At 36.9% G+C, this 24,154-nt stretch overlaps 1 protein-coding gene across 8 annotated transcripts in view; it reads right to left on the reverse strand.

Annotated features, from left to right (window-relative positions):
* KMT2E (lysine methyltransferase 2E) overlaps nt 1-24,154 on the reverse strand; it is a 62,585-nt gene that overhangs the window by 9,959 nt on the left and 28,472 nt on the right. For all 8 annotated transcript variants that reach the window (XM_027679365.1, XM_027679360.1, XM_027679361.1 and 5 more), the window contains 17 exons: nt 23,594-23,652; nt 19,495-19,667; nt 18,455-18,493; nt 16,636-16,848; nt 15,206-15,336; nt 14,007-14,124; nt 13,751-13,860; nt 11,524-11,785; nt 10,645-10,743; nt 9,737-9,901; nt 8,452-8,760; nt 6,371-6,625; nt 6,055-6,196; nt 5,062-5,315; nt 4,858-4,914; nt 3,395-3,958; nt 203-504 (listed from right to left, as the gene is read on the reverse strand). In XM_027679365.1, the coding sequence (XP_027535166.1) occupies nt 203-504; nt 3,395-3,958; nt 4,858-4,914; nt 5,062-5,315; nt 6,055-6,196; nt 6,371-6,625; nt 8,452-8,760; nt 9,737-9,901; nt 10,645-10,743; nt 11,524-11,785; nt 13,751-13,860; nt 14,007-14,124; nt 15,206-15,336; nt 16,636-16,848; nt 18,455-18,493; nt 19,495-19,667; nt 23,594-23,652 (3,252 nt within the window). The remainder of the gene's footprint in view (nt 1-202; nt 505-3,394; nt 3,959-4,857; nt 4,915-5,061; nt 5,316-6,054; nt 6,197-6,370; nt 6,626-8,451; nt 8,761-9,736; nt 9,902-10,644; nt 10,744-11,523; nt 11,786-13,750; nt 13,861-14,006; nt 14,125-15,205; nt 15,337-16,635; nt 16,849-18,454; nt 18,494-19,494; nt 19,668-23,593; nt 23,653-24,154) is intronic.

A 24,154-nucleotide genomic window follows, 5' to 3' on the forward strand; every position in this document is an offset into this window, starting at 1 on the left:
GGTAATTTTTCATATATTTTAATCTTTATGATGTATCTTCTATATTTCTGAGGAAAGAGGTGAGACGACTCCATTAATCTGAAAGGACTTCCAGTCAGTAATCTGCCACTGCACCCTTAATGGAAACTAATTTCAAATAGGAAAGACTTGGATTTAAGTACATAATTCTTCTGAATTTTAGTCCTATAGTTTTGTGGCTTACCACTGAACTTCTGGTTCATTTTTCTCACTGGAGGAAGATTCCTTAATTGCACAGTTGTTGCCATTGTCCTCTGGAGCTGCATTATAAACAGTAGCTGGCAGTGGTAAAGGCAGGCTTGCAGTGTTATCAGTTTGCTCCCCATTTTCACCACTGTTGTTATACCCATCATTAGCACCATTGTTATTACTTGTATTTCCTCCACCAGCAGCATGAGGAGATACAGTAACCAGGGGGAAGTTGTCTGTCTTTGAGCCACTTTTTCGAGCTTCTCGTTGTCTCTTACGGTATTCTAACAAGGACACCTAAGGAGCAAGAAAACCCAGAAAACAAACATTAGTAGGGAAGTTTTACCTCTTTCATTTCTCAGTTTCAATTAAATGTATTATTTAATTGGTTCTAAAAGAAATTGAGGATAGATTAATTGAAGACATTTCATCACATCTGCAGTGAATTTACAGAGCACTGAGCTACTAAAAACTGTAAAGATGATGTTATAAAAAAGCTTCTGCCAAGAGAACAAGTATGTATTCTGCCTCAGGGAAGAAGCAGATGACACAAGTCAGCAAAAAGTTTACCTGTGGTTGTAGCTACAAGGGACAGTTTCTCCTGGAACTGCAGCATTAGTAAGAGTATACTGATACAGTAAAGCAAATTTCGAGAGGTCACATCCTGCTCTCAGCCTGACTTCCTCGTATGAAAAACCCACTACCCTTGTGCTTCACTCTGCTGCATGTATCAAAGCTCTTCATACATTTTTAACATACAGAATTTGCAACTTAAATTTTCATTCTTTCCCCAGAGTTTATTTTGAATTTCTGTCTTTACTGCATGTTAAAAGAGACTGATTAAGAACATATTTTTAAGCTAATTCTAAGTTTATTACCAAAAATAATGACACATGAAAAGTGGTTTCTACTTTATATATATGTATGTAAAATCCCTACGCAGACCTTCCACAGAATAGAAATCAGTTTAAACAGTAAGTTGTCATCAGTGAGAAAAATAATGTTCCAACATTTTCACTATGAACCTTCAGGATTTGAAGCAAAGAGCTGAAATACTGACCTTCAGACCTACTTTATTCAGAAATTACACTAGTTTGGTGAAAATGACATTTAATACCTATAAATTCTCTTAGTTATCAACAACCTACTCTGAACCATACAACATCCAAACCAAGAAACTAACGTGCAATAATGAAAAAAATTAATGTTTAACTGGCTTAGTCCTCAATAAAAGCCGTCATCCATTTTTACACACAGAGAAAAGCAAGGCAGCCTGCTTTGTTTGCAGTCCTAAGGGTTTTTTCTTTGTTTGCTTTCAAACAGATCTCTATCCATTAGAGACTCAACCACATGTCAGGGTAAAAACAGAAGTACCTGATTTTTCATAAAAAAGTTCAGGTTAAGAACTGATCTTGCTTTCAGACAACTCTGTATTTCCACATCACGTGACAGAGACCCCTTGAAGAATATTGATTTAAAGAAAGCTTAAACGTTAAGAGCAGACAAAGCCTTTGCAGTGTGGCCACTATACACAGGACTGTACTGAAAAGGCAAAAACTTGTGCAATGGTGAGAGAAAACAGCGAAGCAAATGACCACAGGAACACTGAAATATGAAAAAACCTCCTCCAAAGACCTGCCCTAGGTCATTGCTGTCTTATGTGATCCTAGGAAAAAGGCTTCTATTTATTTCCTACAAAATTCCTGAATTCTTGCCTTTCACCTTTGGTGAGATCTAGCCCACCACCTCCTTCTTTTATACTGTCAAAGGCTGCAAATTTTTTTGTGTGTCTTTGTAAAATCCAAAAACCCATTCCTTCAGCGATACAGATGCAATTTTCTCTGGTTGTTTCTTAAAACTGAAAATTTTAGACAGGAATCCTGGGATTCAGGGGTGACAGGGGGCAGCCACACCTTTTTTTTATTCAGGGATTAGTGTAGCATCAGCCCTCATCAGTGACAACCTGGAAGAATCCTTGTCAGCAAGAGAAAGGAGGAGGATTACTGAAGCACGAAGTGCTGCTGGGATTTGTTAAGACCAATTTAGCCTTCAGACAAAAAAGAATGTGAAGTTATAGAAATTTTGGCTTATGTTTTCTTTTTGGGTTTGCCAAAACAGCAGGGCTACAGTAACACACACAGGATCTATAAAATTCTCAGGACCTTGACCAGGTAAGAACAGAACTCCTATCAATCTCGCTCTGTTTATGTCTCAGCCTGAAGCAAAGTAAACAAAAACCCAGTTCTGCTGGAGAACTACTGAAGGAAGAATCCTGAGTGCTCCCCAGCAGGATGCTCCCTGCCCACAAGGGAGAAGGCACATACAAGGGGCTGTAATGTGACCAAAAAACCAAAACCCCATGGGTGCATGTACGTACACACACGCAGAAAATGCCCCCACCCCCCTCATCACTACTTCCATAAAGAAAATAAATCACATCTTTCAAACAAGAAAGAATACTACAGTCTTTGATGAGACAGAACTGGCAAGCTGTTGCTCTGGAGATCATTGCATTACACGTCTGTTGTCCTTCCTGCAAAGGGACTCTCACCTGACACTACAATGCAATCTCAGAGCTATGCAAAGCAACTTCCAATCCTGGTTCGAGTTGCCCGTGACCACACCACTTACCCACAAGAACTGTTTCATGAGTAGCAAATTTAAATTGCACTTATTTTTCAAACACAGTATTTGATAAAAAAAACCCCAAATCAACAACCAAATTAAGTCAAGAAAAATATTCCTTGGAACTAAGTATTTCTGTGCATTTTTGACTTTAAAGTCGGAGTATCCTAAATCTGTTAGTGCAATTTCTTGCAGTAATTCATAACAGATATTCACATATATGATCTCAATGATGCTACTATATATCCTGTATAATAGAACAGTGTAACACCAAATGGCATAAGCAACCATTTTCAAACCTGAAAAGCAATTTATTGAGCAATTAATTTAAGATTATATGAAATAGAAGTTAATTTGTATCTATTACTTGGAAAAAATAAATCTACTGAAGGTTGTATGCAGCTTTACTCTTCGCCCTTCATTATTTCCCATCAAAAATGTCTATTACGCTGTAGTATGTAAAGATGAGCCACCAGCTGGTTTTTATTACATTAGGGCTCTCTCTGTTATGCAAGTATCATTAGCAGTTGATGAAAGACCAAATGATTCTTAAAATTATAACCTTTTTCTTTTGTGGAGGATTCTGAGGTGTGCAATTTCCATCCATCAAATTGTCGTTATTGACAGTCCTTCCAAAGCCAGGTGCAATTCCATCTTCTGAAGTACAAAAAACAGATGCTTCCATGAACATGCCTCTTCCATCATCTTGAATTGGGCACTTGGACTCGCTTATTCTGAATCCACCTCCTACCTCCAACTGATGTGAAGGGGTCAAGTCCCTCAAATTAGAATTCATTGAGAAATTTACACCTGTCCTGTCAGGACTTTTTACCCAGGAAGAGTAAATTGTGCCCCGTCCACAATGAGCAGTTTCTAGTTGGCTGTTTGCATCAGTCCTATCATGTGTGGGGGCTTCCAGGTTTTTATGCAGTGCACTTTGCTCAATTACTTCGAGTCCCAGCTGGAGGTCTGACACAGATTCCATTTCTCCAGTGCACTGCCGTGTGACATCAGTCCTATTCCTTGGACTAGAATATCCAATAGTCTTTATTTCTTGCAGGCCCATTTCTGTCAGGCTGGAATTTCTGAAAGAATTCAGTGCTAGAATCGATGCTCTGTCATAACCCTGTGTGAAGAAAACACACATCAACTATTTTTTCACACTCCATCAAAACTGCAACTACTCTGACAATCAGCTGTGCCTCTAAGTGGGATTAAAAGCCTTAAAGTACCATAAATTTATCTGTTTTAAGAAACAATTCTACAGCCAGACATTTATTTCTACTATTCTAATGTATTAGGTTAAAGCATTTTAATAAAATGCACATTAACCAAAGTAAAAATAAACATTATTTGCCAGATTTTATTTTATGACTGGTAGAAGAAGGAGAGCAGTGCCAACAGCAGCAAGTCCCAGGCGAGGAAGCTACAAAGCACTTGCTTCAACTCAACATAAAACAGGTTCTCCTCAATGTCAAAACATTTATTTCAAAAAGGGAAAAAAGTTTTTCCAAGACACTTTTGAATTTTGAGACAAAGCAGGACACATGCATTCTGCACACTGCGAGTACCCAGGCACATTCCAACAGCACTTGATGCTTCTCAATTAATCTACCTAAGCCCATTTACTACCTTTCTGCTCTGCTCTGTCACTGAGCATAAGTGGGATCAACAAGAACAATTAAGAGTTGCTGGTAACAAGGAGAAATGTTAACCTGAATCTAACTACAGCCTGGAAAGCAAAGTGTTCTTTTTCTGTTCTTGTCTGGAAATTACAGTAGTTACTCCTTTCCATTACAGTCATGAGGAGTTTTAAGTGATACAGAAAAAGAAAGAAACCAGTTTAAAATAGAGAATGTAACAGGTAAAATGGAAATAAAAAGCAGTACGCAAATAACCTATAGGGAGTTTACCCTTTACATTGTGAGAAACTTGCAATGGCTGGTGAACAGCATTTACTAAGAACAGTGCAGCCATACAGGTGAAATCAAGATACTCTTTGCAGGTTTGTGCACGTTTCCTTACCTCTTGACTGTAAGCTCGCCTTTTTATTTCTGGGGAACTGTCAGGTGAAGAAATATTCTAAATAAAGAAGAAATTGCAAGTCAATTTATTTTTTACCTTGGAGGAATATAAATCCCCCCTTTGCAGGAGGAGTACAAATACCGATTTACACTGGAATGTCCAAACACATTCTTTGAACACATTAAAATTCTTCATAAATCTCACCTCAAAGTGCATGGTATTTCCATGTATACATGGAGTTACAGGAGTAACTGGTGAATATATGGGTTTGTAACCATTTCTACAAGCTTCATCTTCTGTTTTTACCCTAGGAGGAGTAGCAAACAAGGATGGCTCGGAGGCAGTGATGTCAGCATGGGTTGGTGTGGCATAGGGAGAAGGAGTAGGTGTGGAGGTTTCTGAGAATGCAGACTCCAACAGCTGATACAGCCTTCGCTTTTTCAGTGGTGTGGTTAGATCTGTGCGTCAAAATTAGAAAAAAGTTGGAAGATATCTAGATACAGCAATCACTTACAGTTGTCACTTTATGTAATGAAATTACGAATTCCACATTAAAAACCTGCATGGTTACAAAAATCTCTTAAGGGCAGGCTTCCTGAGAGATGAACTTTTAACAGCCTACAGACTTCCTGAAAAATAAACTCTTAACAGCCTACGGATATATCAGTAACTGAAATCTGTGTGTTAAGATGCTGGGAAGAACTGTCTGTGTCTCCAGAAAAGGGAAAGTCAACTTCTATGCATTTTTAAGACTGTTCAGCTAAAAAGTGGAGATTGTAAGTTCAGGACTGTAAAAAGCAATCATCTGACAGGTTCCATATCCTTATGGAAGTGTGTTTAGTTTTTAGCGCGTTCCCATTTTCTATTATGCCTACAAGATTACACAGCTTTTCCCCTGTGTGCTACACAGGCCTAATGAGTTTTAAAGGAATCTAAATATACAGAACAGCATGGAAAGTAATTTAACACCTGATCTCTTCATATTAACAGTCAAAAACATTAGTCTTTTGTTGACTGTAAATGCTATGAGATATGGTGGTTTCTCATCTAATATACATTAAAGGGGAGAAAAATCCCAAGCCCTATGCAATGAAGCTTTTCTTTCAAAGAAAGTATCGTCACTTTAAAAAACACAGTTCTCAACATTCAGCTACTTTGATATAACTCTTATGCAGTGCACTAGTAAAAGTTTCACACCTGTTAAGGAACAGCTGTCATTCAGCAATAGAGGACTTTTATGTTCACCATTGATGGCTGGACTTCTAGATCTCTCTTGTGATGGTGAATTAAATCTATCAATCGTTGAATTTTCTTCTTCCAAAGCCTGCTTCAACCAACGCTGTAAGACAAGTTCACATTAGTGACTTAGAAGTTTAATGATGAACATTTCAAAAAGTATATCACCACTGAAATGGTTTGCCAACCAGCTTTTTTTCTGCCTAAATTTATGCTAGCAAATAGACTTCTTTTTAATTAATATGGGATGGGGAACCATAGTGAAGGGAAGCATTACCTTCTTACAAGAGCCAGTAATGTTTTCCACAGGTTCTTTTTTTCTCCTTTTTTCTGAAAGGAATGGTGAAGTAAAACGAATATAGTGCTTTGGAGTTGAATAAACATGTGGACTGTAAGTGAGACCAGGTAAAGAATTCAGCTGAGTAGCCAGAACTTCAGGGTCTGTAGTTATTCGTAGAGGCCTTTCTGGTAGACTGTCTGTAGGTTTCCCTGCTTTATCACTCTTTTCACTTAACCATTCACTGACCAAGTGCTAAACAGAGAGAGAAAAGAAATCACTGTTTTATGAGGGTTTTTATTAGTGGCATTTAAAAATTTTTTAGTCTAATTATTCATCTCGTCAACCATTACACAAATCAGAAACAGTTAGTGTCCAGGCTGCAAATTTAAAAATACACAGCAAGAATGAGGACAGTTTCAGTGAAATAATGGGGATAGCAGAAGGAATCACTACAGATTTATTTACATACCAGTTTAGGGCTTTTTTTTTCTTGTTGTTATTGTAAACTACATTTAGTTCTTCTGAATTTAATTCTCACTGAACATACTGTACAAGTGCCCCTATCAACTGTACTTAAGAATGTCGATTTAGTAATAAAATTCCAAAGCAAATTTTAAACTTGTGCCTGAGCAACTAGGCTGAGGAGAAATACTGTAACATTAATATAACAAACTTAAACTCCTAATCAGATTTCTGTACTGTCAGGACTGTGCCTCACTCAACATCTCAGGCAGGTGCGCTGAACATGAATCTTCAACTGTAGCTTTATTAAATTATAACACATGGACTAAGGCACACTAGTCAAAAAAGGGTATTCTTTAGGTAGTTCAGTGTTTTTAAAAAACATGCCAGTGGATCTGAGTTTCTATTAACAGATAAACTAACCGCCTAAACTTTACAATGATTCAAAATTAAGGACATGTAAAAATAGCACACTAAATAATAATAATGTGATAGTAAGGCTTTAACACAGATTATCATAATATATTTAAGTTGCTTGTCTTTTACAAACCTATTTAATTAATTTTTAAAGCAGGACTTTCTCTGCACTTAGAGTACACTGAGTGCAATGTGATGAGACACTTCACAGATATTCATCCTTAATACTATGAAACAGCAAAGAAGTGCAGTAAAGTTCAGACTTGGGACATCTTTGTTCCTTCCTGCTATGCAACACAGAAGAAAGGAAGAAAGATCCTAGTCTCCCCTCTCATAAGAATTTAACAGTGATGCAATAAGCAGTGTTACAGGATGACTCAGGTGCCTCTTGAAAAAAAAAAATCTAAGGTGTGTTTGGGGGTTTAAGATAAAACCATCTTGAAACTGTTATTGTTCATTTGACAAGAAGTTTCAACCTATGACTTCCTTCCCCTTTCCCTCAACTATATAAAATTTTCAGAACTTCTTGTAAATCAAGCTACAAACACTTTTTAATGCAGTCTGTAGAATTTCAAAGCAGAAAGTTTTACTGCTTTATTCGCACTTGCAGATTTAAGATTTTTAAGTGTCTTTAAATACTGTGCCGTTTCTCAGAAGTTTTTTGCAATGTAGTCCAATGGAAAAAAACTTAAAACAAAGCACTAAAGAATCTTCTCTCCAAAAAGGCACATAAATTTTGGGTGTTTAAACCCATTCACTTCAGAACAGACATTTGAGAAGTACTAGAAGTTAATTATTTCCTTGGAGATATTCTGTTTGCTATCAGAAGCATACAATGAACAAAGGAAGGAAAGGCAACTTATTTCCCTGTTTTTTTTATTTAAATTAACAGCTTTAAGTATGTTTTGGTTATGTGCAGTATTTCAATCCATTTAGAAAGCCCATTTAGGAAACATTTTATTCCAAAATTGCTCTGAAAGATGTATTTTGGATGTCTCTTAAAATCCAAAAGAACTTCTACCAGAGGATGTTACAAATTTTAATCTATTACCAGTGACTGGCTATACAATGGTGATTTTTAAATAAGTGAGTCAATGTTTAAAAAAAAAAAAAAGGAGTTGCATACTGATGAAGCAGTCTGTAATTTTTAAAACTCTGTTGAAGTCCATTCTCTTCTCCCCATACCTCAAGACACATACCTTCTTTGTTTTAGGATACTTAGTAGGGCATTTACTAAGTGCTGGAGCTTCTGTTTCAGTAACCATTTCTGTAACAACAGTTTCCGCTTCAGGCTCAGCTACCAGTGCAGCATTCTCAGTTTCATTATGTTGTGAAGTTACTTCCACGTCAGGAGAAGATGGCTGGATATCTGAACACATGCTGACAGTTCTGTGCCGTCTGCGCTGCTGTCCAATGTGAGTTCTACTCCGTGAGAAGCTTTTTCTCTGTTTAGCTCTATTAACTTTGGCTGGGGTAGGCTTGGTGGCAGTTTCTTCTTTTGCAGGTTCCTGGTACAACACAGAAGTCTCATAAACAGATCCCACACACATTTAGAGCTATCTATCTTTCTTAGATGAAAATGTCAGTTCCCTCTTCTTTTACAGGTCCAAAAAGCCTCTAATTTTTATTGTCAGAACTACAATACTTCAGAGGTAATATTTCTCTCCTTCTTAAAGGCAAATGACAAGATTCATGTATTTTCCTCCCAAGCACTTGCAGAGTACTCGCACACACCATTCAGATCAGGACAGATTTGTGTAAGAACTGAAACACCACATTAATTTATCTGTAAGCTCGAAATCAACTGCTTACATCATGATGTCTTTCAGTCCAATATTCTTCCTGCAATTTATAGTTTACTAGGTATTTAGCATTGTCACAAAAGGTACTTCACAGAATGCTGACAGGAACTGTTCAGGGAAACAACCTGAACTGAGAACCTGTATGAGTATTTGCAAACTAAGAAGCACCCAGCAACAATAGGGTAAATAACTGTTTATAAGACATTAGGTATCATCTGCAAGAACTCAGAAAAAATACACTTTAATAACTTCTTTCCTTTAAAATAACAGAAAGGATTATAATGTGTTCCTGAATAAACCACCAAAGCAGCAAATTGTTCTCCACTGGTTATAGACAGTGCATAAGGAAAGCCCCCTCCTGTGGCTGAAGTCAACACTGGTAAATGCTTCTATCCTGAACTTCAAAGACAGACTGAATTACACAGTTGGGGGATGTGTGTATGTCTGCATAAATTCATGTAACAGATATTCCTCATTAAATAATTCTATACGTGTCTTATTGGGAAAAAAGTTTAGGAGCTAATATAATGTCAAAGAACCACCCAGATTTTGGTCAAATGTATTTGAGTTCAGAGGGAGGGAAAAAAATAAATTCATACATCTTGAAGTGCAGTTCGACATCCAAACTGACAAAATATGCAATGTTAAAAGCTAGATTTAAAATAAAGCTCCAGATAACTACCTGAATAAATTCAGCATCATTGAGAATCTGTGTTTCCTTGCATTCCGATTTAACCTCAGTTTTTGCTGTGCTGATTCTTTCCAAAGCCTGTTCTCTTCTTTTTTCTCGTTTTTCTAGTCTGGCAAAAGCTTGCAAGATAGCTTCCATTTTCCGTTCTTCTCTTGTCTGATGGATTTAACAATAATCATGAACAATTTCGGTCATAATCTTTCATGCATACAAATATGTAATTAAATACTCTCCCTCTATTTTTTAAAGTACTTCAGAACGTGTTAAACATATGCTGACATGAAGATAAAGTTCAGCAGAAACTCAGATTAAAGGCAGATGTTACAATCACTGCAATTACTAGAGACTGCTGACGAAAGGCCTATATTCATACCAACCCTGACAAACAAGAGAGTCCTGTTTCAGATTTAAGAACATATTAAAAATGTTTGAATGCCTAACAAAAACCCCCATATTTTTAAATGCTACTCTTTGTAACACTGTTCTACCAACTTCTAAAAGTCAGGATTTCTGGGGCTTTTTAAGTTGGGAACTCAAACAGAATAGCCAACATACTGATTCCCAACACTCTCTCTAAAAATGACCATCACAAATAGCACACGATAGTGAAGAACAAATAATTAAATCTAAGAGAGACACTGTAGAAATCATCTAAAGGCAGTTAAAAAGTAATATACAGTTGAAGATAAAAGCAGGTTTTGTCAGAAAGCAGTGATCAACCCAGATGAAATGTTCTCAAATAGCAACTCTTGCATTTTAAGGGTAAGTTCATGTAAGGATCTGACTTCACACATACTCAGATTCTACACGCCTACAAAAAGGCAGCAATTAGCATGGGAATAGCAGGTGTCACTAAGCCTTAGTGATGACTTTAGGCAGCTACTTGCTTCCCAACTTACCATCTTCCTTTTCCTTTCTGCAATCTGCTCCTCTGATTCCATTTCTACTTCATTGCTAATGGGAGTTTTTTCTTCTATATCATCAATAAAATCTGGCTCCTGAAAGATGGAAAAGACTGTTTTACAGAAGCTCTACTCCTCTTGCAAACTATGGAAAACTAAAAGCTACACAGAACTAAGACTCCTCAGATCATTACATCAAAAGTAATGTTAAACAGTTAACTTTAATAGCTGCTCTGCAAAATAAGTTCATAATTTATGTGTCACAGACCTCTTCCGACAGCTCTTTCAAATGGATATATTAAAAGAAAGACCAATTTAAAATTTACCATCATGGTACATTACCAGGTGGCTTTACCATACTATCTGCTCATTATGCAGTATTCAGCTTCAGCTGGGAGGAGTAAGGTATGTTTTGAATTAAACACAGAGCTGCAGAGCTCTACTAAACATGGAGCTAGCTGCATTCAACACTTAGTATTCTGGGTTGGAGTTTTGTTACAGGAGCAGGGGTACTTATTGCCATGTTTAAAATACTCTGCTCCTAAGTAACAGAGGCAACTAATCAAAAGGCACTTCAGGATGAAATGAGCTCCTGAAAGCACGACATGAGGCATTCACATTAGAGAGCCACAAAGAAATTCAGAGGAAAAAAGTATAGTTAAAAGTGGTATGGGAACCAACATATTTTTAAATACAATCAAATATTAAGGAAAACTGAGAATAGTATACAAAATTCTGAATAGCTTATCCACCATTCTGATTTTTGATAGATCTCCATATCGCTTTTCAGTGACTTATTAAAATTCCTTTAGTAGCTACAAAAGGAGAGTATCTGTGTTTAAAAGCTTTTATTTCTGAGCATCTTTGCGTCAATACCTGATTATTAGAAATGGACAGCCTGAGGGGAGAGAGCTTTCTCTGCTTATTATCTGTGATTTTCATTTTGGTGGCTGCTCCTTCACAGTCCAGTGTGATGTTCTGATTTTGAGTCTCCTTTTCTCTTGAAACATCTTTCTCCTTCTTTCCCTTTTTCCTTCTGGTTTCATATCCAGTATTGATGTTTTCTGTAGGCTCAGAACGTCTGAGAACTGGACATTCAGGATTTTCTTTGAGGCAAGCACAATCCACTTTGTATTTACTGCAAGTAATTAAATGCAAGAAGGTGTATTTGATTAGGCTGTACAGCAACGAGAGCTTTCAATACTAAATCACATAAGTTAATGTATTTCACATAGACATCTGCTGTCATGTAAACCAACCACATTAAAAAGCAGGTGACTCAAGTTTTCACCATGATATACAATACTGCTCTAACTCAAAAATCCCATCTACTGGTTAACTGGTTGGCTGCCACACAGAATTCTTTTAAATTCAGGTTAGTATTTGCTTGAAAGACAGAAGACATCTAAAATCTGAGTATAATACTAGGTGGAAATACAACCACCACAAAATAAACAGATGCATGAAAGGCAGAGTTTCTTCTTTATGCCAAGACAGACACAATTTACAGAACGAGCACATTGAACTCAAGAGTCACTTGCACAATTTTAAGCTGCACTTGGATACATAGGAAATGTTATTCGTACACATTCAACTGACAGAGCTGTCAGCTGTAGGTACTAAACACAACTATTTTTAAAAGGATAAATAACAAAACCCAAAAAACTATCAACCAGCAATTTCTCAGGTTCTCTTCACATGAGGGATCACAGAGTCATCCAAATGTTCATTTTGGAAGGGACCTTAGAGATTATCTGTTTCCAAACCCCCTGCCATGGACAGAGATGCCACTCGCTCAGGACCCCATCCAACTGGGCCCTGAACACTTCTCTAATTTTTTTAGTTTAGATTAGATATTAGGAAGAAATTCTTTGCTGTGAGGGTGGTGAGGCACCAGAACATACTGCCCAGAGAGGCTGTGGATTCCCCATCCCAGGAAGCATTCAAGGCCAGGCTGGATGGGGCTCTGAGTAACTCGGTCTAGTGGGAGGTGTCCAAGACAGCAGGACTGGAACTGGATGATCTTTTAAGATCCTTTCTGACCCAAACCATTCTATCATTATATTATCTTTTAGTTGAAAACTATTCTCCCCTGTCCTATCACTATCTGCTCATGTAAGAAGTCCCTCTCCCCCTCTTTTTTTTTTTTAAGCCCCCTTTAAGAAGTGGAATGCCACAATGAGGTCTCCCCTGATACTTCGCTTCTCCAGGCTGAACAACCCCAGCTCTCTCAGCCTTGTCTTCAGAGGTGCTCAGACCTCTGACCATCTTTGTGGCCCTCCTCTGGATCTGCTCTAACAGGTCCACGACTTTCTTGTACCAAGGACTCTCGACCTGGATGCAGTACTCCAGGATCTCAAAAACACAGTAGAAGGGGAGAATCACTTCTCTCAACCTGCTGGTCACACTGCTTTTGATGCTGCCCAGGTTGTGGTTGGCTTTCTGGGCTGCAGGCACATGCTGCTGGCTCATGTCCAGCTTTTCACCCATGAGAACCTACAAGTCCTTCTCTGCAGGACTGCTCTCAACGAGTTCTTCTCCCAGTCTGTACTGGGACTGCCCCAATCCAGGCGCAGGGAGACTTGCAGGAGGTTCATGTGGTTTCAATTCTAAAGTCTGTCATGTCCCCCTGGATGGCATCCTGTCCTTCTGTTGTATCAACTGCACCACTCAGCTTCCAGTCATCTGCAAACTTGCTGAGGGTGCACTTGATCTCACTGTCTATGTCACTGATAAAGATATTAAAGAGGGATGTAGAACAATTCTTATAAGTGCCAGGTATCCTGAGGCAGTCTAAACCAAAGCTGATTAATACAGGTAGTACTCTATGGTCATACTTAGTTCAGGTCAGGTAGCAAAGGCAAGTCTACACAGCACTGCATCCAAGTTGGCTTAAAAGAGCAGACCACAGAAGTGCAGTAATAAAAACACAGAAGAAACTCTGCACACGCACACACTGTTCACTGTAAATACAGTGCCTAAGGAGCCTTGTGTTATTAGAGCATGCAAGAAAGTAAAAGACACAAAACCAAAGCCATTCTGAATTGCAAAGTAACCAAATGAGCATTTGATGTATTTTAGAACATCATTCTCAAATACTTACCAATTTCCATAATCAAAATCAAATGCTATAGTAATCTCTGCTCCCTTTGGAATGTTATGGATGGAGTAAATATAAAGATGAATTGTTCCATCTTCAATTACATGCCTCACCTATATTCAAGGGAATATCATATTACCATGAGTTACTTTTTTTTTTTTAACACGTTTATAACAATTGTAGGGATTGCTTAAATTATCAAAGGAAAAAGGGACTTCTAAGTAAATAAAACCTAATTTAACTTCATATATATGCTCACCTCTGCATTTGGCGTACATGAACGCCTGATAAATCGAGCTTCATTCCCGAAAGTCCTTGCATCAACACACATTTCTAGCCCATGGAATTTGGAATAAAATAAAACAAATGGGTAGGGCCTGAAAAACATACAAGAAAACCAGTAGTTTTATCATTTTAAAGATGCTAAATAGCACTTATTCTTCACATTAGTCATGTGTTGTTTGACACGATAACATGCTGTTTGACACAATACACCAAATTTGTGGGTTAATCTAAGAGTGACATGCTTGCATTTAAGCTTCATGATTTTAACTGGTACATTCTCCAAATTTATTCTCAGAATACCTCAAGTTGGAGTTACAGTACCTTCTGCATAGGATCTAAAGGGAGAACAGTAACAGGTCAACCACTAGACATGGAAGACACAAGGTTAAGATTTATCAGATTTCTTAAAACTTCTGACAGGCCCTGAAATGAAACTCAGAAATTTATACACCATGTAGAGCCACATAAAAAAAGTAACACCTCCATGTGCTTGGCTAACACCTACAGCACCACTAGCACCTAACCCTCCTGAAGCAAGGGGGCATTCAAATAATTCACCAGGACATGGTTTAAGTTCTGCTATTGCAAGCGCCAGGGAACCTGTCCATCTTCACTGAGCTAAAGCCATGTGTTCTATCTCCTCCAATCGGCCTCTTGAAAATTCCCAACTAGGTGTGTCCATTAGTGGCAGCATTGAAAACAACCCACAGGAAGAAGGCAGCAGTCACACATGGCTCAGTAACTTAACCAATTAGAGAACTCTGGCAGTAAAGTGACCCCAGGTCAACCACTGTCCAATTTCATTCTCAGCCTGATGGACTTAAAATCTGTTTCTCTCACAAAAGACAACGCCTTTGCCATTAACTTATGAATTATTTTAGGATGGTAGAATCTGTCAACCCCTGGTTTAAGGTACAAAACTACCCAACCGAGAATGTAGGAATCCTGTAACCAGGGAAGAACAAAGAAAGAGGAAATTAGCTCCTGAACAGATCTGTAAAGATATTCAGAAGAGAAAGGGGGAGACCAGATTCCAGCTGCCATTACTTTTAATCAGACAACAGTAAAATGCAAGACAGTGCTGATAACTAAGACCCACTTGTACTTGAGGCAAGAGTTTGGCAAAACACCATTTTAACAGTTACTTTACTAAAACATCTGGAATAAACAAACCTTTTAAAGAAATATCCATTAGCTTCAAATTGTTCTCTCAGCATGAACTTTCCTCTGTATTCAATAATAAGTGCATCGGGAGGCAAGTCTTTGGCAGCTTTTAAAATTTTCTTGTTTTTTTGCACGTAACTCTGCAAAGACATAGATTCATTTATGAAGTATCAGTATAATTTTTCCACTATTATTAACAGCAGATTACACTTTCACAACTACTAAGCAATTTTATATGAATTAAAAACCCTTCTAGTAATTAAACCTCCAGACTGAAGTGACCAAACTGTCCTGTTCCCCTACCAATGTGACTAGTTACGAATTTAGATTAAAGGAATGCTTCAGCCCTAGTTCTCCAGCACATGGCTGAAAACCAACTTATTCACGTTCTCACAATTCAAGCACTATATCCCTTAGTGCACTTAACTCTCACCATGACTAGGATGAATTGCTGCATTGTTTTGCACAACACTTTCAAAAGGCTCCAATTCCTTCAAACAAAACAAAACATGCAGACATAAAATGACGTTCACAATTCATTCAAGGAAAAACAGAACAGGAAAGTAACATAATAAAAGAATCCTGAGAGAGTTTCCAAATTTATTTGCATGTCTTTAGATGGAAGGACGGCTTTTAATTAAAAACCAATACATACCCTGGCAATTAGTGAACTCACACCTCTCATAACTGTCATCACCAACCAAAAAGGAAGTAGCCTCTATGTAGGCAAAAGGCTCTGTAAGTAGGGATATTCCTCTAAGGAGGGTGTCCCATATGCCATGATGGTCTTCAAGAAAAAGAAGCAAAGATGCTTCCATTAATCTGCTACAGTAACTATTCCTCAAGATTTCTGCTACAAAGTGCTATGGTCTTTTACATGGCTCTGATTTTAAGTCTGCAAGTAACTGAGAGTAAGGCTAAAAAAAGACATTGCACATTTTCTTCATGAACCAGAAATCACAGGATCATGTGAGTAAAAAAAAAAATCAGTATAAGAAATATCATTCATGAACATTCAGAACACTTACCACACCTTAAGAAAAATGTAGACAATGATGTTGATACACACAGTAGAAAAAAAAAAAACAACCAAATGGATTCAGCCTCTGTGCTTCTATCTATTTTAACCACTCCTGATATTCCTCACAGAGAAACAGCAACAAAGTTGACTGCCTGACAAAAAACAGTCTACGGACAATCCAATGTTCAGGTTCTGACTAACACCTTAGCTACTTTTTAGGATAAATGATATGCAAATATAAACATAACCAGGGATGATACAGAATGTATAAAAATAAATTTCAAATTCTGAAAAATGTTAAAATTCTGATGTTAAGTCTCTGGAGGTTTTTACTTGTTTTTTTAAAAGGCATCTATATGAATATTTTTTGTCATGGCAAACAGAGCACGTAATAACACAACAAGGCACCGCTCATTACCTCTACTGGAGGTTTGAAAATCAAATTGCTGGTGCTGACTTCTTTTTTGTCATTTCCATTGCCTAATCTCAGAGCTATTTTTTGTGCCTCCCTCTGGACACCTTCACTGTACTGGTTATTATTTGCTTCTTCATAACGATCCATCCATGCCTTGATTTTATTTTCCCATCCAAAGTTTGAAGTGTCAGTAGGATCAATCTCTGGAGCTGAACCCTAAAAATTAAAGTAAGTGACCAGATATTAGGAGGCAAGTTATAGAAAAATTAGAAAAAAAAAATTCTACAAGTAGACACAAAATGAAGGGCAGAGGTATTGACTGAATTGATTTAAGGTTTGGTTTTTTTAGGAAGTCTGGTATAAAACTCTGCATTACTTAAAAACATTCAAGTTGAATTCAGTCACATTACATTTGTTCAAGAATTTTATTTCACAAATATCACCCAAGTTCAGGAATACATTCTCTCCTCAACAAAGATTCTAGCTTTTAGTGGGATGAGAATGGAGTGTGACACTCTTTCCTCCCACAGCTGCACTGCATTACAAATCTATGAGTGCGGGAGTTGGAGGGTCACATCTCCCCGCCCACTCAACTTTTGTGAACATATGCAAATATACAGAACTCCAGCTTTTATCCTGTAATACACAGACTTGGTTTTCCCCTTTTAACTTCAAGGGTCATGCTGTATCTTTTCTTCCACTGCACAACTTACTAAACTTTACTAATCCTACACCTACTACATTAAGGTTGTGACTCAACGTTACAGGCTTTGCACATATTTTTCCCTCCTTCTCTGCTCCTCACTACACAATTCTCTTCTGCAGTGCTTCAGATCCTTTCACTTTTAAAGAAAGTGCCATTGTACCTCCAGACCTCACAAGTAGCAGCCAGGCTGCAGCCAACCAAAGCTCCTTATGGACAGCAGCAGCCAGCCAACGCTCCCTTTTCTATCCACCTGAGCAGAGACACTATTAAATATTAATAAAACACAAGTAGTTCAGCAATTCAAATTACCTGTTTACATTTCTTTTGTGCATGAAGAAAACCATACACACAAACAGCATTAAAAAAGGTGTGATGCTAAGAAAACCATGAAAAAACCCCACAATGGAACCTTAGGAGCACCATATTAAAAAAAATCCCACACAACAGAGATTTTTCTTCCCCAATTCTATCTTCACTACTCAGAAGCTGCATTTTATTTGAAGTATAAATTGCATCCCACTTGTTTTTATATATCCAAGCTTTCACAAACTACAGCAAATACCTAGTTCTCACACCATGCATATTTTTATCTCACAGAAAATTTAAAGACTGCTGTAACACTTAAATCTTACAAAGCAGACCTCCCAGCATGACTCCTCAGACTGTGAAAGTACTAGTGAGTGGAGTCCCATCAGATGTATACACAGAAGGTATGACAGAGCAGAAATGCTAATTTATCTTTCAAATGCAATACAGATATCTTATTATTTCGCTTTTTAAGAGTTATAAAAAGCTGGAGCTACTAAGTTTGAATGAGGTGTATACTAAACTTTACTCTCTTATATAGCACAAATGAGCCCCAATTCATCCCCTAGCTCTTGAAAACCACCTATTCTCAGGATAAAAATTTGCACTGCATTATTTCAGTTAAATTCCAGGACATAAAGATGTAATGCATAATTTAAAATCACTGTGATGTATATGTAGTACATTAGTTATCAAGAAGAGAATATTTTAGTGCTTAATGTATAGTCCCAATTACACCCTTAATGCTTCTTATTATTTAACTAATGTACAATTAAGGTTTGACACAAAACCCAAACAAAATCACATTACCTTTACTCGTGAAGATTTCCTGGATCCTTCTCGAAATGCCTGGAATAAAATTAGATATATATATTCACTGGAAGAAATACAAACTCTCTTAAGGAATTCAAAATCTATTAACAAATTAACAGCTTTTCAGTAGAACATGCGAGATGAAAACAACAGAACAAACTATGGTGAAATCTCAAGAAGGTAAGAGGTTACATCTCACAAAATGCATTTTAAAAACCAATTCAGCATTTCAACGTAAGTGCACAGTAGAGTCCAGGTACCTCTACCCTTCTCCCATATTACAACTTGACTCTCTAGAATTTCAGAATCCAAGCCAAAATATCAGAGGTAACAGAATAACACACGGCAGTAAATTTGTGTTCAGAATTGTCTGTTGAAGAGGAAAGATTTTACTAAAAATTTCTTACAAGACATCAGTAACTAATTCTGACTTCATTTAAAAGACAAAACTCTCATCCAAGCCAATGAAATAGAACTACAAAAAGCAACTTGATTCAGTAGGTTCCATGTACTTTACTTCTTCATATATATTTTGTCTTCACATATGTGATACTGTTTACACCTGTAGCTAAAAATATAATGTCATTATCCTGTTTACCAAAGCAGCTTACTGGCTAACTTTGAGAACACAATTCCACACAATTTCAACTGAAATAAGTGGATATGGAGTCACATCAGGACAACTGATGGGAACCATTTCTGAATGTAAAACAACCACAAATGAACACCTTAAAAGAATTCTTCTTTGGGCATCCCAAAGCCTCTTCTGTCCATCTCTAACTATATCAAATAGTCCAGTAAATGCAATTCCTGATTCTGCCTCAATTATAAAATTAAACTTTCGTAGCTAACATATATTAACTTGAAATAAGTGGGGGGGGCCACCAAGGGAAGACATTTACTGAAGAGTAATACATTTCACGCTAAAACTAGGTGTTAAAATAGCCTGATTTTTAAAAACCAGTGTCCCTCAGTAAGAGATGGCACACAGTTATAATTTATAACACAGAGTAATACAAGAAATTACATTCACTTACTTTTTTACATTTTGCTATGTTCTGTTCTTTCTCCCCACTTTTTTTCCTCTTCTTATCATTGACTTTTGTAACTCTTGTAGCAGTTAAAGTAATTGTCGTTGGTGTATGCTGAAAAGCAGTATACAGTTCCACAGGAACCTCATCACCACTCTCTGTTGCGCTGGTATCCCCATCTTTGAAACAAAGAATATTCTGTAAATAATCAAGTACTGCAGAAAGAACATTCACTAGTTACTCTACATCTGCCTTCAAAACCCCAAAATTCATACTGACAAATGCTCCAAGCACTCATATGCAAAGCTGACCAACAGTTGCAACAGCATGAAAATGAAGAACCAATGAGCAGCTGGTAATTAACAGATGTTTGTAATGTCAGGTAAGAAAAAGGTACCAGATCGATTCCATTTTTTGAATGGAATTATATTACCATATTCCCCTATAAGCAAAATTAGAATCAGAACAAAAAAGGTTAAAAAAATATATTTCTTAACTTGTTCACTTATATTTAGCTTTTACTTGAAATACGGCATTAGGTGACTGTACTCTCAGATGACTGTATTCTAGAAGGGATTAAAATTAATGACTGATAAGCATTTCTTGTGAAGCCCTATTAATTAATCACATGTAAGTCATAATCAACTATTTCAGCTGCAATTTGCAGTATCAAGTGCTTTTTTAGGATAAATATGTCAATTTAGCGAAAAGCCCTTTCTACTCAAAATCCCCTAACAGTAACATTCTGCTACTTGGGGAAGAGAAAACGGATGATGACACACGAACTGACAGATATTTTTTCTTTGTGCTGTGCACTCACAGACCTGAAGGCCAAAGCCTGAAATTTAGCATTCATCAGCATTTATGTCAAACACATATCCTGACCCGAAACAGGATTACCCTAGTTCTGTCAAGATGAAAGGCTGTGAAGGATGGCAAAGACTGGAAGAGAGATGGTGCACACAGATAAGAGACTGCTGTTCATATGTGCTCAGTACAGATCTCTTGGATTTTAGCAGCTTTTCCAAATATTCTGCCTTCAATAAATACACTTCACACTAAGCAAAGCTTTTTCTCAAACTGCACAGATGCCAGATTTACAAATACTTAATATGAGAGCGGAGAAAACATTCCTTCTGAGCTCAGAAGGATGTTGCCTTAATCAGTGCACTCAACAGTCCTAATTCTTGAAACCTTCTTTACTAAATAAAGAACTCCAGCTATTGGTTACTCTGGATTTTTCTTACTTACAACATTCCTTAACAAGATTCTTCTCTGCATAGTAAACAATCCTATTTCACCATCTTGGTTGTTCTTTTGAACTATTTGTCAGGTACATAATTATGTTTTATGAATTAGGAAATGATGATGATTTCTGAATCTGTTTACATTTCTGCTGGGAATATTTTCTAAACTAGACTAAAAAGTACATAGAAAGAAGAAATATTTAACCAAAGATGAATGAACAGCAGAATAACCAAAGCCTGAGAAATGGAAACCCAAAGCCCTCTTGAAATTGTCAATGTCTGTAGTCCATACACTAATGCCTGCAGAATCATGATGTCACCGTCACACACCTCTCCCCCTTGCCCCAAACCCCACAAAACACTGTCTTCCTTAGGGAAGCAACATTTCAACATTGTTGTCTACACTGTGCTCTAACTTACTGTAAAGAATAATTACCTCAACTGAACATATAATTACATAGTTGTTTTGGGACACTCCTTCCTAACCTACATAACCTGCTTTCACTTTGAAGAGCCTTAGTAAAGCACACTAAGTGAAGATCATGAGTTTGTGTGTCGGAAGGCAAGATACAAACTCTCCAAATTTCACAGCATTATGGGCCCAGATTCATTTACCCATAAGCAGCAAGTTACCTCGACAGCAACAATTTCAAGACCAGGCAGCGTGAAGCAACATCCTTGAATAAGTTACACATCTAGATACTTTATCTTAAAAAAACCCAAACACAACAAAAAACAAAACAAAAAAGGCAAAAAAATAAAAAACTAACCAAACACAAAAAAAACCCAAATCCAAAACATCCAGTATTCAGCTGGGTAGGGGCTTAACAAAGGTGCTCCCTTCACTGAACCACAGTACACAATCCAATGGACAGTAAGCTGCATCAGAATTATACTTTTATACCAGAACAACAAAATCAACATCACCACATACAACCACAGGCTAAATATTTTGCCAGGAAAAATTTTGCCAGGTTTTCTTGAAGCAAACCAACTGATCTACTACTTGCTGTTGCTAAACCAGCAATATTTTAGGTATCTTTAAAATAAAACCCACTGTACTGTAAAGAATTCCCATATCTAAATGAAAAGCCCTATATATACACACTCATCAAAAACCATCCAAATAACACAATCTTACCTTTTATCAAACACCTGTAACTTAATAATAAGCAAATTACAAGAAACATTCCGCTACTGTTGAATATTTAAAACATTGAAAAGATGCATCTGAATTGATGTCACTTTTGCTTTTCCTAATTGGAATCCTCTATGAAAACTGGCCCTTTTACTGATGTCTTGTGATAGTTCATACCCAGAATCACTAAGTCCTCCTGAACTGTGTTACAACAGTCAACATGAAGTGCATTTAGCCAAGCTAAAGGTGCAAGCACACACATTCAAGTTACGTATTATACATCACAGTAATCAACACTGCTCTTTGAGTTTTAGACTAAAGAGGAACCAGTATTTGTCTTTATTTTTAACTCTGGATACTTTAGATTTACCACTTAGTAATCTCTTTTCCCATTGAATGCATATGGCAGATTTGAAAGACTGATCATCAGGATTAAGGAGGGTCGAACACTAACTTCAAAGGTACAATCTCCTCAGCTTCTGCTAAGATTTTTAATTTCTCTTCCCTTAAGTTTACTGTAAATGATCAGACAGTGTGCCTACAAATCCCAAGAGATGACTTAAATAGCTCAGATCATCAACTTCTCCTATCCTGTATGTAAACTCAAGTTCATCCTCACAGTATTATCCTACCCCTCAGTGAACGCATTAACTCCACATGAATTATAAACCTACTTGTTCTATTCTTTAAATAGTCAGCAAAAATAATTTTAAATTCTAAAAAAATTTTAGAATTTAAATTTTGTTGACCTAGTAGGTTAACAAAAACTTCGTAAAAGAAGTTTGGTTTCATTAAAATAATGATTTAGTTTTATGAGTAAGACATTAATGCCTTTAACAGATTTTAGGCAGTTTAACCCCAGATAACATGAAGTGTCAACTGCACCAAGAAGCACAATTTAGCCAGACCACATACTTCAGATTTTCTGAAGGCACGTGAAGTCAGCATCAGGACCTTACCTACATGGTATTTTTTTAAAAAAATCTTAAAACACACTCCATTACTTTGGAGACATGATTTAAAAGTAAAACATGTTTAGGAAGATGACTTCCTCCCAATTTATTACTTCTGTAATAGAGACTGAAAGTACCACCGGTCAATCAAGACTTCCACAACACATTTCGGTAATGGTTGGACAGAACTCCTGACAAGTTAGGCTAGATGAGTTTTAAAATTGCGTGAATGGGTAGGAGAGCTAATTTCATAAAACGCATAGACTGAAGTGGGTACTTGCACTACAAGCCTCATCTAGTTATCAAAGGCAAATAAACCCTCAAATATCATATTACCTACATCGTATTACCCAAGCAACTGTTCTCATTGTCAAAACAAACCCAAAACCACACACCAAAACATGCCCTCAATCTACATCCAACAAATCAGAATTAGGATTTCCTCTTAAAACTTCTTTTCAAAAAGAAAGTAGACTTAGAAATCCTCTCACCTCAAAAGAAACCCGAATGATCAACAGATTGAATTACTACAGACTAATACGATAAAAAGTAGTTCTGACAGCCATTAACAAAACACGTGGAACTATAACAATTCTGATACAATATTATTTTGGTAATAATACAGTCAAGTAAAAGGCATTGATTTACTGAACCTTATATGCTGAAGTCTGTCAAAGCTGCAGGAACCATATATATAGTCTTAAGTATATTCAGTTGATTTATACGTATAAGCTTTACTGAGGAAAAAGCTTTTAAGTTTTACTCACCTGACATATTTTCCCTTTTCCTTCGTTGCAACAACACTGCCCTTTCTTTATCTAAACTCCTGAAATCAGAAAATAAATCAGTGCATCTAAGTATTAAACCAGATCTTTACCATTTCCCAATGACTATTACAGAATAAACAGTAAACTAACTGAATGTTCAGATACTTAGAAAAACATCAGTTGTGCACTGTTCCGTTCAATTTTGATGGAAGGCACATACATGTATCCAAATCACTTGAAAACAAATAAAATTTGATAGCTCAGAACAGAGACTGACAGTTGGTCCAGGGATTACAGATAAGCAGGCATTACACCATTTTCCTGCAGATTCTTCAGAACAATCATCACAATACAATACTGAACAAATATTCTACGATGACAAGGTCCAAACTACTTCTCAGAAAGAAAAGAACAATTTCCTGGTATTTAAAATTTTCTGGAAGTGTTTTTTTTGCTGTTTAATTAACAATCTGCAACATAAGCAACAGTGGCATTTTATACTCTACATCATAGGACAGCAACTATGATGACAGTCAGGTATAACCTGCCTACCAGAGTCAG

Source organism: Neopelma chrysocephalum, unplaced genomic scaffold (assembly GCF_003984885.1).
Source record: "Neopelma chrysocephalum unplaced genomic scaffold, ASM398488v2 Primary Assembly neopelma1_45, whole genome shotgun sequence".
NCBI lineage: Eukaryota > Metazoa > Chordata > Aves > Passeriformes > Pipridae > Neopelma > Neopelma chrysocephalum.